Genomic DNA, 15,064 nt, shown 5'->3' with positions numbered 1-15,064 from the left:
ATTGCGCTCAAACCCAGGTCCGATTTAATCCCGATAAGCTCCGCTGGCTTGTTCTCCCTTCCATTTGCTGCGTTGATAACTTAATACGGATACTCTCTGTATCACTCCTGGCTAGCCCAGCTAACGAGAATGTTTGCATCGGCCTTTCCTAGTGCTCCTTTGTCGGCGTCGGGCTTAAGCTCCCCCTCGAGGAGTGACCGGACACAGATCTCCACAAGATTTCTACTCAGCAAACGCGTTCTGGGCACCGTGCACCCGGTGCCACCCGCTTCCATCCGAACGGCAAGCCACTTAGGTCCGAGCCAGGACCAACGAAAGGGAACTCGATGAGGTGGTCTGGGCAAAGGGAATGCATGTTCCACAGAAACTCTTTGAGCAATACCCTGAATTGAGATGGCGATCATGTGCATGGCTGGCACTATCATCCTCAAATCCAATAGCTGTCAGGAATGAAATAGTTCGAGTAGTGCGCTTCACGATGCGGCCTGCCATGCTGGGCTTTTGGCCATTCATCAAGATTGCTAGCAATCTGCATACTGACCTTGCGAGACAGACTACATAAGTTCCTTATCCATAACCCCAGCCGGTACAGAAAATCTACAGACGCGTCTGATAGAGGTTACAGTCAGCGGCAATATTCGACCCGCCTCTATAGAAAATGTGCTGGGGAGCGATTGGAGTTACACGGGCAAAGGATAGTCCGTTAAATGTGTGTATATCCGAGAGTCTCATGTTAGAGCCGCATTCCACCATGTGCCATTGTGTAGTAGCCAGTGACTTATGCCAGTTGATCGGCGAGCGTATTTTTCTCTACAAGAACTCTCTCCCACTTTTCCCAAGCTAACTAACTTCCTTTCCATCATGGCCCACCATGAACTGTCGTAAAGCCGTCCGGCTGTAGTTGCCTAATTACAATTATAGTACTGGTATAACACTCATACAGCGAGTAGAAAAAAGTCATGGCCTCTTTATCTTTTTCCGTTGGTGTCCATCTATGCCATCATCTCTGCATCCAAGGCGTATAAACGCGACCTCTAGTTGGCGGGCTTCTTTCCGACCATCAGGTACATAGGCGTGAACAGGTGCTCTTTGCCACCAGCAACAAGGCAGTCACCAGCCCATGCCAAACTGTCGGCCGTTTTCTTGGTACCGGCTGGGGCAATCTTGAGAGCCTCGAGTCCACCGACCACGTTGTGCATGAGGAATCGTCCGACCTTAGTCATGCGAACAATGGTGAAGATGTCAAAGACGGACTGGATATACTTGAGCTCGCCTGACAGGGGCCAGTACCACGGCATGGGGTCGGGCCTGTCGGCAAGATCTTCGTGGTGGAGCATCTCAAAACCAGCAGTTTTCATGGCAGCCAGACCCTCAGAGACCTTGCACATGTTGGAAATACCATCTCCCTGCTCGATGCCCAAGCGGATCTCACGGTGGGCCAGGTTGTCGTTGTCGTACTCGTCCGTCATCAACCACTCGTAGACACCAAAGACGCCACCGGGCTTCAAAACACGGAAGATCTCGCTGTAGATACCCTCCAGACTGGGCGCGTGGACGGTAGCCTCAATAGCGTAAACGGCGTCGAAGGAGTTATCGGGGAAAGACATTTGCTGCGAGAATAACGTTAATCATGTGAACACAGATCTGAGCACTACATCAGCCACGTACCATGAAGTCGCCCTTGACGAAGTCGAGCTGCTTCGACAGGCCCTCCTTCGCAGCGTAGTGAGTAGCTCTGTCGATTTGGTAGTCGTTGTTGTTCAGCCCCGTGACGTGGCAACCGGTGAACTTTGCGATTTCACGAGCAGGGCCGCCAACGCCACAACCGACATCAAGCACCTTCATACCCTCCTTGATGCCGACCTGGTGGGCGAGATAGTGCTCATGGCGGGCAATCGCCTGGTAAAACGGCTCGCCGTGTGAGAAGCGGCAGAAGTGGAAGGATTGGCCCCAGCCATACTCGTACAAGTCGGTCGCCAGGTTGTAGTAGCTAAAAAACCATGATTAGCTTGTGTCCCGACAGAAAGGGGGGGATGCGTCGCGTACTGTCTGGTCAAGGTCGCATATTCAGCTGTACGAGCCTATGTCAAGCAAATGTCAGCGTCTGCAACGAGTTGAATTATGTTCATGGCATAACAAAGGTCGGGTTGCGTACTGCGCGCTCCTCGGGAGTTTCGTCCTTTGCGGCCTTGTTGTCCCAGTGCTTGAAGTACTCGTCGACGGCAGCCTGCTTCGCATCACGACCCTTGCTGAACATGGCGGCAAGACCACCGGTGGCCTGAGCACTGCTACCGTGCAGGGCCTTGTTGAATTGAGCATCACGAGCGTGATCCTCACGCTCGAGGTTGGAGGCTGTTGAGGTAACCATGTTTTCAAGTATTGAATGAACACGATAGAGAGAGAGGCGTTGGTAGGAAGAGGAGGGTGGTGTAGAGCTGGAAGGTTGTAAAGTATCTGGTCTGATGAGTGAAAGAGAGAGGGAAGGAGGAGAAAGGTGAAATTGAAAGCAGGACAACAAGATCGGTAAGGTAGGACGGATAATTGAACTGGCAATCGGGAGAGCGGGGGTGTAGGCTTTTTCAATTGCGACAAAGTATCAAGCGGGAAAAGGAGTCGAAGGGACGCGGCAGCGGTCGAGATTGTCTCGTTTTGGCTGTGTCAAATTTCCAACATCCCCCTCCTAGTCCCTCTCAGGCTCTCCATCCACTGTTCCTAAGCGGTCTATCAACTAATGATAGGTCGCAGCACGGTGGCACCAAGCAAAGTCTGGTGCAATAAAATGAGATAAAAACTGCGAGGCCAGACTGTTGTCCAATGTCCATTTAGCGGCGCAGGGATCTCAAGGACTTCAGATTGACATAGACCCGGTCCCAGGGTCCCATCTTTGGCAATTGTCCAATCGCGGGGCGCAAAAGGCTGTTAGAACCTGCTTTGTTGAGCAGGCGGTGAGACGACGGCTGGGCGGGAAACATGTGCATACCGGCCAGGGGCAGCCCAATCCGAATACGAATTCGAACAGCTAGTACTTAACACACTGCCGGTACGGAGCACCTTACGGATAAGTTACAATAGCTTAATTTTTACCCAGCACGATCTGATAGACTGACAGTCTGACACACGTCTGAGCCTCCGAGACGTCTTCCAGATTATTCCCTGATGTGGTTGGACTTGGGCACCCGCCACCTGCCTGGATTTTGTGGATTCTCACGGATATCTATCGCCATCAAGCCGCTTCAATAGTCGCTCTACTTGATGATGCATTTCACGGTTGTTTCCATACTGACTTCCTCGCTTGATACCTCCCTCTAGGTTTCCAGGATTCAAGACAAGATCCTCGAAGCGATTTCCGAGGCTTTGGAGCCGATCGCCTCATATTATATCAGACTTGGAAGAAACTCGGCCAGGAACAACCTCTCTCTTCACAGTACTTAATAAATGCACATTACACAGTATTCGTGACAAGGAACCTTGACATTCCAGGTTCCCCATGATGAGCAAGGTTGGTGGGGAACATTCCATATGATACTCCGTATGGTGGCTGGCGAAACTTCCGAGTGTGGCGCATATCACGTGGTGAAATCTGCACTGATAGCTTGACGCCACAATGCTCGATACGTACTCTGTACAGTAAGGCAATATGGTGGGTAGTGAGTGAACCCTGCGCGCGACTGGGCCCGCGTTCAAGATCGCTTCCTAGTTTCCTACGTAGTTTGCGGGTGACACCACGATCCTTCGCTCGCGACGCTGAAAAATCTCACGATCTGAATCGACAACCACCAAAGTACCATCCGTACTCTAGCAACTTGCACCGCTTTGCGGCTTTCGAGGCGCCATGCCACCCCAGATCAAACAAGACCTGAACCGCTCAGGCTGGGAATCGACCGATTTCCCTTCTGTTTGCGAAAACTGTCTGCCGGAGAATCCTTATGTCAAAATGTTGAAGGAAGATTATGGCTCCGAGTGCAAATTGGTACTACCATCTTCCCACTCCACTCTGCTCAATATTCAGTTTTGTGCTAACATTGTCCGTTGCAGTGTACGAGGCCGTTCACCGTCTTCAGCTGGAGTGCTGACCGAGCCCACGGCCGAAAGAAGCGAACGAATATTTGCTTGACCTGCGCGCGCCTCAAGAACTGCTGCCAGGCATGCATGCTGGATCTTTCCTTTGGGCTACCCATCGTAGTACGCGATGCAGCGCTGAAGATGGTAGCCCCTGGGCCATCGTCCGACATCAACCGGGAGTATTTTGCGCAGAACAACGAGCTCGCCATAGAAGAAGGTCGCGCGGGGGTTGAAGAATACGAGAAGACGGACGAAAAGGCCAGAGAACTCCTGCGAAGATTGGCTGCGAGTAAACCTTACTTTCGAAAGGGCCGCACCGTCGAGAGTGCCGATGACGAGGTTCAAGCAGGCTCCAGCTCGAGCGGTGGACCAGGTGGCAATCCAGCCGTCGGTGCCGGTGTCGGTGGACCAGGCCCGATTCGAACCAGGGACTCGAGAGCTGCCGCAGCTCTGGGCGCGAGGCCGGGCAGGGCGAAGCAGGCTTTTCCAAGCGCTGCACAATTGCCTCCTGGACCACAGGATTGGATGCCCCCGGCCGACAAGAACATCATGTCCCTTTTCATCACCGGGATCGAGGACGACCTCCCCGAGCACAAGATCCGAGATTTCTTCAAAGCGCACGGCAGACTCAAGAGTCTCGTTTGCTCCCACATGTCACACTGCGCATTCGTCAACTACGAAACGAGAGAGGCGGCTGAGAAGGCTGCCGCGTCATGTCAAGGTCGTGCTGTTATTGCAGGATGCCCGTTGCGTGTACGCTGGGGTGTTCCAAAAGCAATCGGTACGATGGACAAAGAGCAGCGTTCACAAATGCTCATGGACGCTCGACGAGGGCAGGCGAACGCGCGCAGAGCGGATGGCAGGGGTGGAAGAGGGCAGGTCGCAGGTCGCCAGGACACAGGAAACGCCGCCCACTCGCCAGCTGCACCATTGGTTGCACCCCCACCAGGCGCAGACGATGGCGCGCAATATGCTAGTCTGCAGGGCGACTGAGATGTGAGGAATATGGACAATCGGTTAGCATTTTGAGGGAGTCTGGGCGTCACTGATTTCGTCAGGATTTGACGACTGGAAATCGGGATAGAGTGGAAGGCTTCATACCAACTCCAGCTGCCTGGGTATCATGTTTTTTGTTATACAGAATTACAGCACAATTACAGGCATCTCTCCTATGCCATGCTCGCCTCGAAGCCCTTCCTTCAACTACAGCCACACCCGCCCATCGTTGCCGAGACGCCGCCCGCCGTTTTAATAGAGTCATTGTCCCCACGTTCGGTGTCCTCGTGAATGCGCAACTCTGCAGAACCATCCGTCAGCATCATAGCCAGAACAATTTACAGCTGTAGGAACTTACTGAAGACGCGAGAATCATCCTGCTTCCCCTGGACCACATTTTCTCTCAGGATCTTGGCAACATCTTCCGCTTTCTGGATGGCGGAGCTGAATGCAGGGTCTGTCGACTTGAGTGTTGCTTGATCTCTAAAACCTTGCCGTATCTGCTGCTGTGCTGCTGTGAGGACTCGGTCGTCGCCTACGAAAAAGACAACGTCAACAATAGGAACTTGAGAGTATGCGACATAGATACAAACCCTTGAAGGCGATTCGCGCCGCGCGCCAGAGTTGTCGGTAAGCAGGCACAGACATAGTAAAAGAAGTGAAGTTGTCAAGTCGCTTACGAGACAGAGAAAATAACGAATTGAGTAGTGAATCTCCTTACGAGCGCATGTGTTTCGGGGAGAAGAAGATGTGATATTCCAAAGACGGGCAGGGTGCCGTCAAGGTCATCGGCTCAGGCATTCGACACAAAAACGTTCCCGGCATCCGGAGAATCTTAGGTACACACCCCTCCAGCCTTAGCGCCACCCACACCTTCTCCAAAGAAAACTCTACCCCACGTTCCTGTAATTTTTTTTTATTAATTTTACGACGTCCTTGCTCTTCAAGACACACAAGCCTCGATCGCGATAAACCAAGTTATTCGCATCCACCGGAATGGCTTCTGCAACCGTTGTCCCCCACGTCCTCCCGGTCGTCCCCGAGGGATGGTCCGCGGAGAAGGACTTCAAGACCGTCGGCAAGGTCTCTGCTGCTACTCAGCGAAGCCTGGAGCCTGTCGGCCCTCACTTCCTTGCCCACGCTCGCCGGGCCCGTCACAAGCGCACCTTCTCCGAGGATGATCGCATCCAGGCTCAAGAGGCTACCAAGAATGTCGAGAATGAGGATGACGGCGAGATCAGCGAGGCTGAGGACCCCATGATGCTTCAGCGCGATGCTAAGGACTGGAAGGTAAGTGACTGCCCCTCGTGTACAAGCCATTGCGCCCGTAGCAATTGACGACTGACTCCCGACTTCCACAGAACCAAGACCACTACCAGGTTCTGGGTCTCACAAAGTATCGCTGGAGGGCCACCGAGGACCAAATCAAGCGCGCCCACCGCAAGAAGGTTCTCAAGCACCACCCAGACAAGAAGGCTGCCGCTGGTATTGTCGACGACGACAGCTTCTTCAAGTGCATCCAGAAGGCCACAGAGGTTCTCCTGGACCCCACCAAGCGTCAGCAGTACGATTCAGTCGATGAGAAGGCCGAAGTCGACCCTCCCACCAAGAAGCAGCTGGCCAAGGGTGGCAGCACATTCTACAAGCTTTGGAGCAACTGTTTCAAGGCCGAAGGCCGTTTCTCCAAGACCCAGCCGGTACCGACCTTCGGTGACGACAAGTCCTCCAAGGAGCACGTAGAGGACTTCTACAACTTCTGGTACAACTTTGACAGCTGGAGAACTTTCGAGTATCTGGATGAAGATGTGCCAGACGACAACGAAAACCGTGATCAGAAGCGCCACACGGAACGCAAGAATGCCAACGCCCGCAAGAAGAAGAAGGCCGAGGACAATGCTCGTCTTCGCAAGATGCTTGACGACTGCTCGGCCGGCGACGAGCGCATCAAGCGCTTCAGACAAGAGGCCAACGCTGCCAAGAACAAGAAGAAGTTCGAGAAGGAGGCCGCTGAGAAGAAGGCTCTCGAGGAGGCTCAGGCTAAGAAGGAGGCCGAGGAGAAGGCTGCCAAGGAAGCGGAAGAGAAGGCCAAGGTCGACCGAGAGCAATCGAAGAAGACCAAGGAGGCGGCCAAGAACGCTGTCAAGAAGAACAAGCGTGTTCTCAAGGGCTCGGTCAAGGATGCTAACTACTTCACGTCTGGCGAACCTTCCGCCGCTACCATTGATTCTGTTCTCGGTGACGTCGAGCTCGTCCAGGGCAAGATCGACGCTGACGAGATTGCGGCCCTGGCCGGCAAGCTCAACGGCCTCAAGGTGGCTGACGAGATCAAGGGAGTCTGGAGCGAGGAGGTCAAGAGATTGGTCGGCGCTGGCAAGCTCAAGGATGGCGATGCCAAGTCTCTGACTCAGTAAAGGAGGATCATATTTCAATGAACTCCGACACACCAAGCTTGGTATGGCGCGGCGGGCTAGCAGCGTAAAACATGATTAGACGCAACAGAATAGAGAATGAATGTCGGCTTTCAATAGATGACCCCACGGCTTCGTCATCTGAAACGTCTTCCGCCAGTTACATCTCGTGAGTCGGAGTGGCTCGATATGTTTACCCACAGCCTTCAGATCATGTGGCTTTCTACTTAGGGGGTTGCTTTTCACGGTCGAGGCCGTCTGTTGGCCAGTCGACAAGAAAGTTTAGCCCTTCAGAGGAAGCTGCCACAAGGTTGTTCGACAGCTTGGTCTCGATGAAAACACGGTACTTGCTCCCTACCTCACCGTCGTCTTCGAGAATATACCAAGGCTGATGCCTCGTTGTCGGTGTTTCCACCCATCCTAATTCAGACATCATAGGATGGGGTTCCGGGGGTTCGGAGATGCCGTGACCCTACAGTAACAAAGACGGAGCAAACAGGCAACCTTTGTGCCAGTCCATCCCATTCATTGGATCATAGCCCATCCCATCTCGTTGGATCCCGAAGGCCGTGTCTGGTGTCGGTTATTTGACGCTATCCTAGGTCAGATCACAAGGCTGAAGATGAAGATCTTGTTTCTTGCCAAGTACCGAGTAAGTTAGGAAGCACTTCACTGATTCCCCAGACCAGGTTTGCGGAGCCACCGACCGGAGGGAGGCTTCTTCTCATATTGGGAAGGCAGGTACCTATACTCCGTTCTCTATCTCTTTCCTTGTGATTGTCTTCCTTGGTACCTTATTGAACCAACTATTCCCAGCTGCGTATTCGTCTTCCGAGGGGCATATATCATCTCGTAGTGAAAGTCACACGGGACAAACTTCTTCTTTACCACGCCACGCCCTGCCCCGTCACCGAGCAAATAAGCCCGCGCCACTCATTTTCTCGAGAAGTTTCCCTTGCCGCCGCGTCGGCAACAGCAAAATTACATGGACTAGCAATCCCTTGAGATTCCATTGTCACTACGATACCTACTCATCTTCAGATCTCGCCAAACACGCCTTCCTTGGCAATCACACCTGTCGTCGCCCCTCGCATCCCGCCTTCCCTCTTCCGCAGTCACGTCCCACCTCGACCACCCAAACCCGCGGGCACAGAAATTCAAGCCACCATGTCGACGATTTCTAGCAGCCATCCGGGTGGCGCCAACTGGGTCGAGCAGAGCAAGAACCCGCTACCGCAAGTGGTCGTCTACTCTGCCCCTGAAGCCGTGAGCATTCCGATGAATAACCTTGGGACCGGCATTGGCAGCGACGGCACCAAGGACGGCACCAAGGTTCACGCAGGCGAAGATGACGCCTCGGAGAATGACGCTGAGCAAGGCAGCCCTCCAGAGCCTCCTCCTGGAGAAACGTCGCGTCTTTGGAACTGGAAGACAATGATCGGCATCTGCATAGGTCTTCTCATCCTCGCCATCGTGGTTCCTCTCACAGTCACACTGTCCACCAGGAATCACACCTCTGATCCAGATAACACCGAGAACCTTGCTACTTCTTCTGCCTCATCGCCATCGTCTTCCCCCACAACTACCTCTCTGACCTCTCTCCCAGCTCCATCCTCGACTCTAACGCCGGTAAGCAGCATGCCCTACTCACTACTTGCAGCATCACGTATGATGGGCTGGGTTTGCTTCAGCATCTAATTAATTATCACAGGCCCTTGATTGCGTCGAGTCTAAGTTCATCCGAGAAGTCAACTGGCTCGGTATCGACAAGGGTGGCGGCGGTTGGCTGTACAACTTGTACCCAGCCAAAAGCGCCCAGGACTGCTGCACAATCTGCCACCTTGAAACTTCTGACGGATGCAATGGATGGATGTACATACCGGAGAACTCATCGACGCCATCATGTTCCATCATCCACGGCTTCGACGGCCCGAGCGATAGTGACTCCTGCCCGAAGGGCCGTCCAGATGTCGTCTTCACAAAGGCTGGCAATAAGGAGAGCTATGGTGGACCAGGTCCTTGTGCAGGCTCAGTGCGAGGATGAGAATCTTCGGATAGATAAGTCGGACAAGACTTAAGTACAATCACTACATCTATCGTACGAATGGGTATGTGGTGGACAAGGTTTATGAGCACCAGGGTACATATTAATGCAGGGATTACAAGGGCGTCCGGATGTGTTGGCGTCTGCTAGTTGCAAGATACCCCTATAGGGGCAATGATTGAGACTTTTCACACTCGTCATTCTTTGCAACAAACACCTGTGCTGCATCCCACTTATTCCATTTGCTGTGCTCTGTAAGACGGGTAGTCGTTAAAAAGCCCTTGACACCTAAGAAGGGTTGCCCCTCGTGAGCGGCATGTACAGTCAACTCCCCTGAAACAGGGACGACAGTGGCAAGACAAGGTCAGTTATACATGTTTGAACAGAACCAAAGAAATAGCGTTGTGGCACAGGAGCAAAATTGAGGTTTTGGCCGAATAGCAACTATCTTATGCTATGGAATCATCCGCCTTTTTTACATACTAACAACGTACGCTGAGAATTTGCACTTGACCAGTTTTCTGCTGTGCCTAGGAGGGATGATAGACGGTATATCTTGCACGAGATCAATTTCCGAAAGGAGTGATAGAGGTAACAGGGCTGTGTCAGCGTGAGCTATGGACCACTCACATGAATCCTCTTAAACTACCCATGTAAGTGGGTGGCTCAATAATTTACCATGAGAGGTTGCCATTGGCATTCGTGGTACGTGAGCAATAAAATACGATGCCGGCCAACGCACGACCAGCCACCTTCTCGTAACCATTGCTATAAATATAACTCCCAAAGTCCGCCATCTAAAGCAAAGTACACGAGGAATACATAGGAAAGAATGAAGGAATTCTAGTAATAGTAGAAGTAGAAGTGACAGTAATGATAAGAATAGTAGTACTCGGAACAGTAGCAATAGATACGGTGGTGATAGAAGTACAGCCACTTATCAGATATCGAAGCTCAATAAACTACTCATTGTTCTCCGCCATCTAGCTCAAATATAAGGGATAGAGCCGCGTAGCCCAGCGTTTCCGAGCCCTCGGTATTTAACACGGATACGGTCACGAAGCTTCGCGATTTTGCCGTGCGGCGTTCGAGGCTCCGAACGAAACGTCATCGAAGAAGGTCATAGTTGCAGTACGCGAGGACTACGTCGTTGGAAAATACCGACTTATATGGAGTACATTTAGGCCGCCACGACAAGATAATAGTAGAACATAGGAAGCAAGAGATTGGCGGTCAGTGATACAAGAGTGATTGCGATACGACTTGACGATCCTCGGAACAACGCTCAGGGCTCATAATGTGACGTCCGTTTCAGTGACGCTGACTTCGGAAAACGTCTCGAAGGTCGCTTACTTGACAGCCAGCCGGCGAAGTTTTCAGAGAATGCTCAGATAGAAGCACAGCCGTTGGGTGCTCAGTCATGTTTCCGTGGGGCTTTGACGCCGCTCTTCGTCTTGCAGTTGCCGCCCACGCCGTCATACGTAACCACACAGCCCTCTATGCGGTTCGAAGCGATCAAAACGCAGGCCTGTGCCTCAACCGAACGGCTCGTCCCATCACTTCAAGTATTTCATGCAAGCTAGGCAGTGGAAGATCCTCTAGCATCAACGCCAGAACGGCTCACCCATGACGACTAATGTGATTGGGCGCAGATTGCCAAACCCAGAAGATCCTTAGGGTGCTGATTCACAACACTACTGGGCTGTGTCGGCGGAAAACAATGGAGCAAAGCGTATAAAAGTTGGGATCTGGTCATCGCAGCGTACTCTCGGTCGTGATTTAGGTTTGGAAACAAGCTCCTTCGCTCCTGTGCTCCTGCTCGGCGGAGCGTCGAAAACCTAGTTGACCATATTTCGCGGTCATCTTCTCCTGATATCCAATCAATTTGATGTGATGAACAAGGCAATGCCGAAAGCTCCATCGCCGATGACAGCGATGATGGAAACAGAACATACGTCAGAGGATAGGATCAGAAGGACGAGAAGAGAAACAATCACCAAAGACTCCTGCCTTGATACTTGTCCGAATCGCGTATATAAGTGCTCGCAACGACCGCCTTCTAAATGAAATGGTATTCTTATCACTCAGATATCGCAGCTACAACAGAAGAAATCCCTTCGACAAACTCGTATACACCAAACTCAGATTTCACCATACTTAACAATCTCTCAGCAAACCCAACATAATTCAAAATGAAGACTTCATTTATCGCCATTCTCGCTGCTGCCGCCGGCATGGCCATTGCCGACAGTCTTGACGTGCCCGATTGTGCGAAGCAGTGCGTCAATGATGATATCCAGAAGAGCGGTTGCGCTCAAGATCAGATCAAGGACTGCTACTGCCAAAAGGCCAACGTCAACTCACTCGTCAACTGTGTCAGTGGTGCCTGCAAAGATCAGAACGACCTAGTCAAGGCTGCCCAGGCTGCTCAGAAGGCATGCCCACAGCTCACAGGTGGCTTCATTCCCGGCACCAATAACGGAGGTGGAAACAATAACGGTGGCAACAATGGAGGAAAGAACTAGGCTTCGTGAGGCTGGGCTTGTTGATACAAACCGCTCTGCTCTCTTCTTCAAAGCTTGGAGTTTGCTTCTCAACCCATTATGGTGCTGCATAGGAGGAATGTGCATCGCATAAGAGAGATAACGGGGTAGCTGAACATGCGCGAAGGGAAACTTTTTTCGGTGCTGAATTTATTGAGAAGTTGAGGTAACGGTTTTTGTAAGCAAACAGGTGTGTGCTAGTCTTGGGTAGTCGTTATGGTACAATAATTCTTCTCCTTAATTTGTGGCGACCTAGCACCGTAGTCGTTGAGATGTTAAGTGTTTGTGGCCAATTGGTAAGCTTGATACTCCATCATGTTCGGCTGATTGTTGTCTTCGTGGCTGACGACATATCTCTATCTGTAAATACCGGCACTGCGAGTTGCCGCATTGCTGTTGGCTGGGTATCATTCATGGTATATTATCTACTTGCCTCTGATCACAAGAGTGGAATTCTGCTGTATATATCATCATAAACCTTCCCAATCCAGCCGTCTGTTGAACCACCCCTTGCTACTATTCCCAATCCCCCCGCAGCCCAGACGCCGGCCGCTGCCACAGCGGCGCCGTGAAGTGCCCACCACGCTCTTCTCTTCCGCCGTCGCACCTTTTTGTCTATCACACTGCGTCCTCTACCACTCCAACCCATAGCCGTTGGCGCCAGGCCCAGCCATTTTGCTGCGCCCCAAACCATATGTCCGCAGCCTATTGTGAGAAGACCGGTGTACGCAATCCACGAGATGATGGGATGCCGGGCAAACCCATGAGAAACGAAACCCAAGCCAATGTTCGAGCTGTCGCCGTCAACTTGCAGGGGGAGGATGCGATTAATGCCTGCATGGGCAGCAAGAAGAACTGTGAAGAAGTAGCCAGATATAGATATGTAGCTGACGGACGGCCATATCCTGCTAGCGGAGTTGACGCTGTTATAGGTCAAGGCTCGTGATGGTTTGCCGGTCTGGGCTCGATACAAAGCATACATGCCGGGTGTGTTGCCTCCATAACGCTTCAGGTTCTGAGATCTGCGAACGAGGCGAAGGGCGAAGCCAGAGGCGATGTGTGCGACGATGGGTAATGCCACGAGAAGCGGTTCCGTGAGGGGTGTTTGGTATATTTCTCTCGAAAGTAGCAGGTATGCCTCGGAAGCTGGGACTGATCGCGCAAAGAGTGGTATTATGGAGGTGTTGACAACGTGAAGTGAGGTGAAGACCGGTACCAGGTAGGAAGAGAACTTCTGGATTCGTGTCACTGTAAAGTTTGTACTCATTAGCCAATATAACTTCAGTGCCATTGGTGGTGACGGGTCTTGTCTATGCATTCGCATTTGACAGCTTACGGTAAAAGATCGCGCTGTGACCACTGCCGCTTAAACCGGGTGCAGAAGAAGTCGACCTGAGGGAACCAGTGCTATTCTCTAGGGCATCTTCGGGCAGGGGAGGAAGATCTTTATCAACGTCGGCCGGTGGTGTCTCGATGGGGGACGGATCTAGTTGAAGGAGCGATATGAGAGTCTCTTCCGACGGCTTGGATTGAAGAGATCTGGACTCCATGGCTACGCAAGCGCCGGCACGACTGAGACCGGCCCTTTGAACGTAGAAGAAGCGCGAATTCGAACCCGGGCTGTATTGAACTGAGATTCGGAAGGTGAAGTTAGAATTGTCGGGTAAAGATTGCGATTTGTTTCGTAGCCTCCAGGTGTAAAACTGGGCAGCTGATCAATCCTCGGGACGTCATAGGTTGAAGTTACAAGGGACCAGTTTCCGCGTCTGGGCTTGCAGGTTTAGTGGACCTGGCGGCAGTCCGGGGAGCCGCAATACCTTCGCGCGACCTGCTTTGACAAGGTACTTTGCCTTCTCTGTCCTTACCTTACGCTCACTGACTTGTGTATAACCCGTAATATTGCTTCATTTGGGAAACAGCACAAGAATTTCCTTTGATTCCTCTTGTATTTTCCGAAACTAAGACGTAATTGGTGTTCTTGTGGTGTATGTACACTATCGCACAGCAGGATGTAAGATACGTTGTACCCGTGATGTTCAGGGCCTGCTGCGGCTCCCCGCATAGCGTTGTGGGTCCATGTTGCTGGGAACGGAACATGCGCGCTCGACAATAACCAGCCAGCACTCTTAAATGTGATGTTACCTTTAACCCATACCCACCTGTCCTCGTAGAATCTCGACGCCACCAATCGGCAGCTCTTCACGATTATAAACCTGCAAACATGCCTCCGGTGAGAGAAATGACAATGTTCCTACCTGTTGATCAAACTCCTGATCCATGCTACTTTCCTAGCGACACCAAACACTACCCCCGGCGCAGACCGCCGCAGCCCGCGAAGCTCTGCAATCTTTCTATTGCAGTCTCTGCTCGAAGGGATACTCTCGCATGAATGACTACGAGGCGCATCTCAGCAGCTACGATCATAGCCACAAACAGCGACTCAAAGATATGAAGGCTATGGTTCGCGATCCGAACGCCGGCACCCGAGCCCGAAAAGCCGAAGCCAAGGCGGATGGCCTCGTTAGCATCAAGCTCGCCAACAACGAACAGCCACAGCAGTCTGCCGGAGGCGGAGGTTTTAAGAAGGGCGGTTTCAAGAAGTCGGGCTTCAAATCGGCATTCGCCCCCGTCGACGCCCTGAATGCGTCAGACGCACCGAGGTCAAAAGCTGGCCAAGCCCTGGAAGCAGACAGACTTGCGAACGCACGCGAACGGGATGCCGTTATTGAGAGCGACACTGACGACGAGAGCTACGAACATTACGACCCGCGATACCCCACCGAATGAAAGCTCAAGCTGGACGCAAATCACATAATATACGCAGTAGAGCAAACTAGAGCTTGGCTTGCCCTGAGGCTTTTCGACGATATTTCCATTCTATATGGGCTCGCAACACTATGTGGCGAAACCCGAAACCATCCGTTACCCCTCGTATGGTTGGCCGTTGCCTAGCCTCGCACCGCAAAACACTCTTGAATAACAAGATCGTGTCAGCGAGGTCACAATCGGCA

At 52.1% G+C, this 15,064-nt stretch overlaps 8 protein-coding genes across 8 annotated transcripts; 5 read left to right on the top strand and 3 right to left on the bottom strand.

The window, feature by feature from the left end:
• Positions 1 to 939: 939 nt before the first annotated feature.
• On the bottom strand, positions 940 to 2,608 carry BDP55DRAFT_24372 (S-adenosyl-L-methionine-dependent methyltransferase). Its single transcript, XM_060566228.1, has 4 exons — positions 2,156 to 2,608; positions 2,047 to 2,081; positions 1,669 to 1,990; positions 940 to 1,610 (listed from the first exon to the last, which is right to left on the bottom strand). Exons 1-4 carry the CDS (start codon positions 2,366 to 2,368, stop codon positions 1,035 to 1,037), a joined length of 1,146 nt encoding a protein of 381 aa, XP_060437331.1. The 5' UTR covers positions 2,369 to 2,608; the 3' UTR covers positions 940 to 1,034.
• A 1,224-nt stretch (positions 2,609 to 3,832) lies between these two features.
• On the top strand, positions 3,833 to 5,055 carry BDP55DRAFT_689328 (uncharacterized protein; the record flags this gene model as incomplete). The annotated part of the gene is made up of 2 exons (XM_060576726.1): positions 3,833 to 3,970; positions 4,036 to 5,055. 2 exons carry the CDS (start codon positions 3,833 to 3,835, stop codon positions 5,053 to 5,055), a joined length of 1,158 nt encoding a protein of 385 aa, XP_060437330.1.
• Positions 5,056 to 5,261: 206 nt separating this feature from the next.
• On the bottom strand, positions 5,262 to 5,706 carry BDP55DRAFT_722750 (uncharacterized protein; the record flags this gene model as incomplete). Its single annotated transcript, XM_060578643.1, has 3 exons — positions 5,262 to 5,359; positions 5,417 to 5,593; positions 5,652 to 5,706. The coding sequence occupies 3 exons, from the start codon at positions 5,704 to 5,706 to the stop codon at positions 5,262 to 5,264; spliced, it is 330 nt and encodes a 109-aa protein (XP_060437329.1).
• A 119-nt stretch (positions 5,707 to 5,825) lies between these two features.
• On the top strand, positions 5,826 to 7,610 carry BDP55DRAFT_641992 (DnaJ domain-containing protein). Its single transcript, XM_060573432.1, has 2 exons — positions 5,826 to 6,348; positions 6,420 to 7,610. The coding sequence occupies exons 1-2, from the start codon at positions 6,055 to 6,057 to the stop codon at positions 7,467 to 7,469; spliced, it is 1,344 nt and encodes a 447-aa protein (XP_060437328.1). The 5' UTR covers positions 5,826 to 6,054; the 3' UTR covers positions 7,470 to 7,610.
• Positions 7,611 to 8,633: 1,023 nt separating this feature from the next.
• BDP55DRAFT_538997 (uncharacterized protein) lies at positions 8,634 to 9,510 on the top strand (the record flags this gene model as incomplete). Its single annotated transcript, XM_060567996.1, has 2 exons — positions 8,634 to 9,146; positions 9,178 to 9,510. The coding sequence occupies 2 exons, from the start codon at positions 8,634 to 8,636 to the stop codon at positions 9,508 to 9,510; spliced, it is 846 nt and encodes a 281-aa protein (XP_060437327.1).
• Positions 9,511 to 11,702: 2,192 nt separating this feature from the next.
• BDP55DRAFT_625777 (CFEM domain-containing protein) lies at positions 11,703 to 12,035 on the top strand (the record flags this gene model as incomplete). The annotated part of the gene is made up of 1 exon (XM_060571530.1): positions 11,703 to 12,035. The coding sequence occupies one exon, from the start codon at positions 11,703 to 11,705 to the stop codon at positions 12,033 to 12,035; it is 333 nt and encodes a 110-aa protein (XP_060437326.1).
• A 360-nt stretch (positions 12,036 to 12,395) lies between these two features.
• Positions 12,396 to 14,091, bottom strand: BDP55DRAFT_641981 (uncharacterized protein). The gene is made up of 2 exons (XM_060573431.1): positions 13,390 to 14,091; positions 12,396 to 13,301 (listed from the first exon to the last, which is right to left on the bottom strand). The coding sequence occupies exons 1-2, from the start codon at positions 13,601 to 13,603 to the stop codon at positions 12,493 to 12,495; spliced, it is 1,023 nt and encodes a 340-aa protein (XP_060437325.1). The 5' UTR covers positions 13,604 to 14,091; the 3' UTR covers positions 12,396 to 12,492.
• A 183-nt stretch (positions 14,092 to 14,274) lies between these two features.
• BDP55DRAFT_722745 (uncharacterized protein) lies at positions 14,275 to 14,840 on the top strand (the record flags this gene model as incomplete). The annotated part of the gene is made up of 2 exons (XM_060578642.1): positions 14,275 to 14,283; positions 14,346 to 14,840. 2 exons carry the CDS (start codon positions 14,275 to 14,277, stop codon positions 14,838 to 14,840), a joined length of 504 nt encoding a protein of 167 aa, XP_060437324.1.
• Positions 14,841 to 15,064: the final 224 nt, after the last annotated feature.

Source organism: Colletotrichum godetiae, assembly GCF_030913485.1.
Source record: "Colletotrichum godetiae strain CBS 193.32 chromosome Unknown BDP55scaffold_1, whole genome shotgun sequence".
Classification (NCBI taxonomy): Eukaryota; Fungi; Ascomycota; class Sordariomycetes; order Glomerellales; family Glomerellaceae; genus Colletotrichum; species Colletotrichum godetiae.
The sequence above is the reverse complement of the archived record's forward strand: the minus strand, read 5'-3'. Positions and strand labels throughout refer to the sequence as shown.

Excerpts from the sequence above, each read along its gene's own strand:
- BDP55DRAFT_641992 (XM_060573432.1), top strand. The coding sequence starts at position 6,055 with ATGGCTTCTGCAACCGTTGTCCCCCACGTCCTCCCGGTCGTCCCCGAG. Across the intron at positions 6,349-6,419 it reads GCGATGCTAAGGACTGGAAG|AACCAAGACCACTACCAGGT; the intron begins GTAAGTGACTGC and ends CGACTTCCACAG.
- BDP55DRAFT_24372 (XM_060566228.1), bottom strand. The coding sequence starts at position 2,368 with ATGGTTACCTCAACAGCCTCCAACCTCGAGCGTGAGGATCACGCTCGT. Across the intron at positions 1,991-2,046 it reads TATGCGACCTTGACCAGACA|CTACTACAACCTGGCGACCG; the intron begins GTACGCGACGCA and ends ATGGTTTTTTAG. Across the intron at positions 1,611-1,668 it reads TCGTCAAGGGCGACTTCATG|CAAATGTCTTTCCCCGATAA; the intron begins GTACGTGGCTGA and ends TTATTCTCGCAG.
- BDP55DRAFT_641981 (XM_060573431.1), bottom strand. The coding sequence starts at position 13,603 with ATGGAGTCCAGATCTCTTCAATCCAAGCCGTCGGAAGAGACTCTCATA. Across the intron at positions 13,302-13,389 it reads TCACAGCGCGATCTTTTACC|TGACACGAATCCAGAAGTTC; the intron begins GTAAGCTGTCAA and ends CAAACTTTACAG.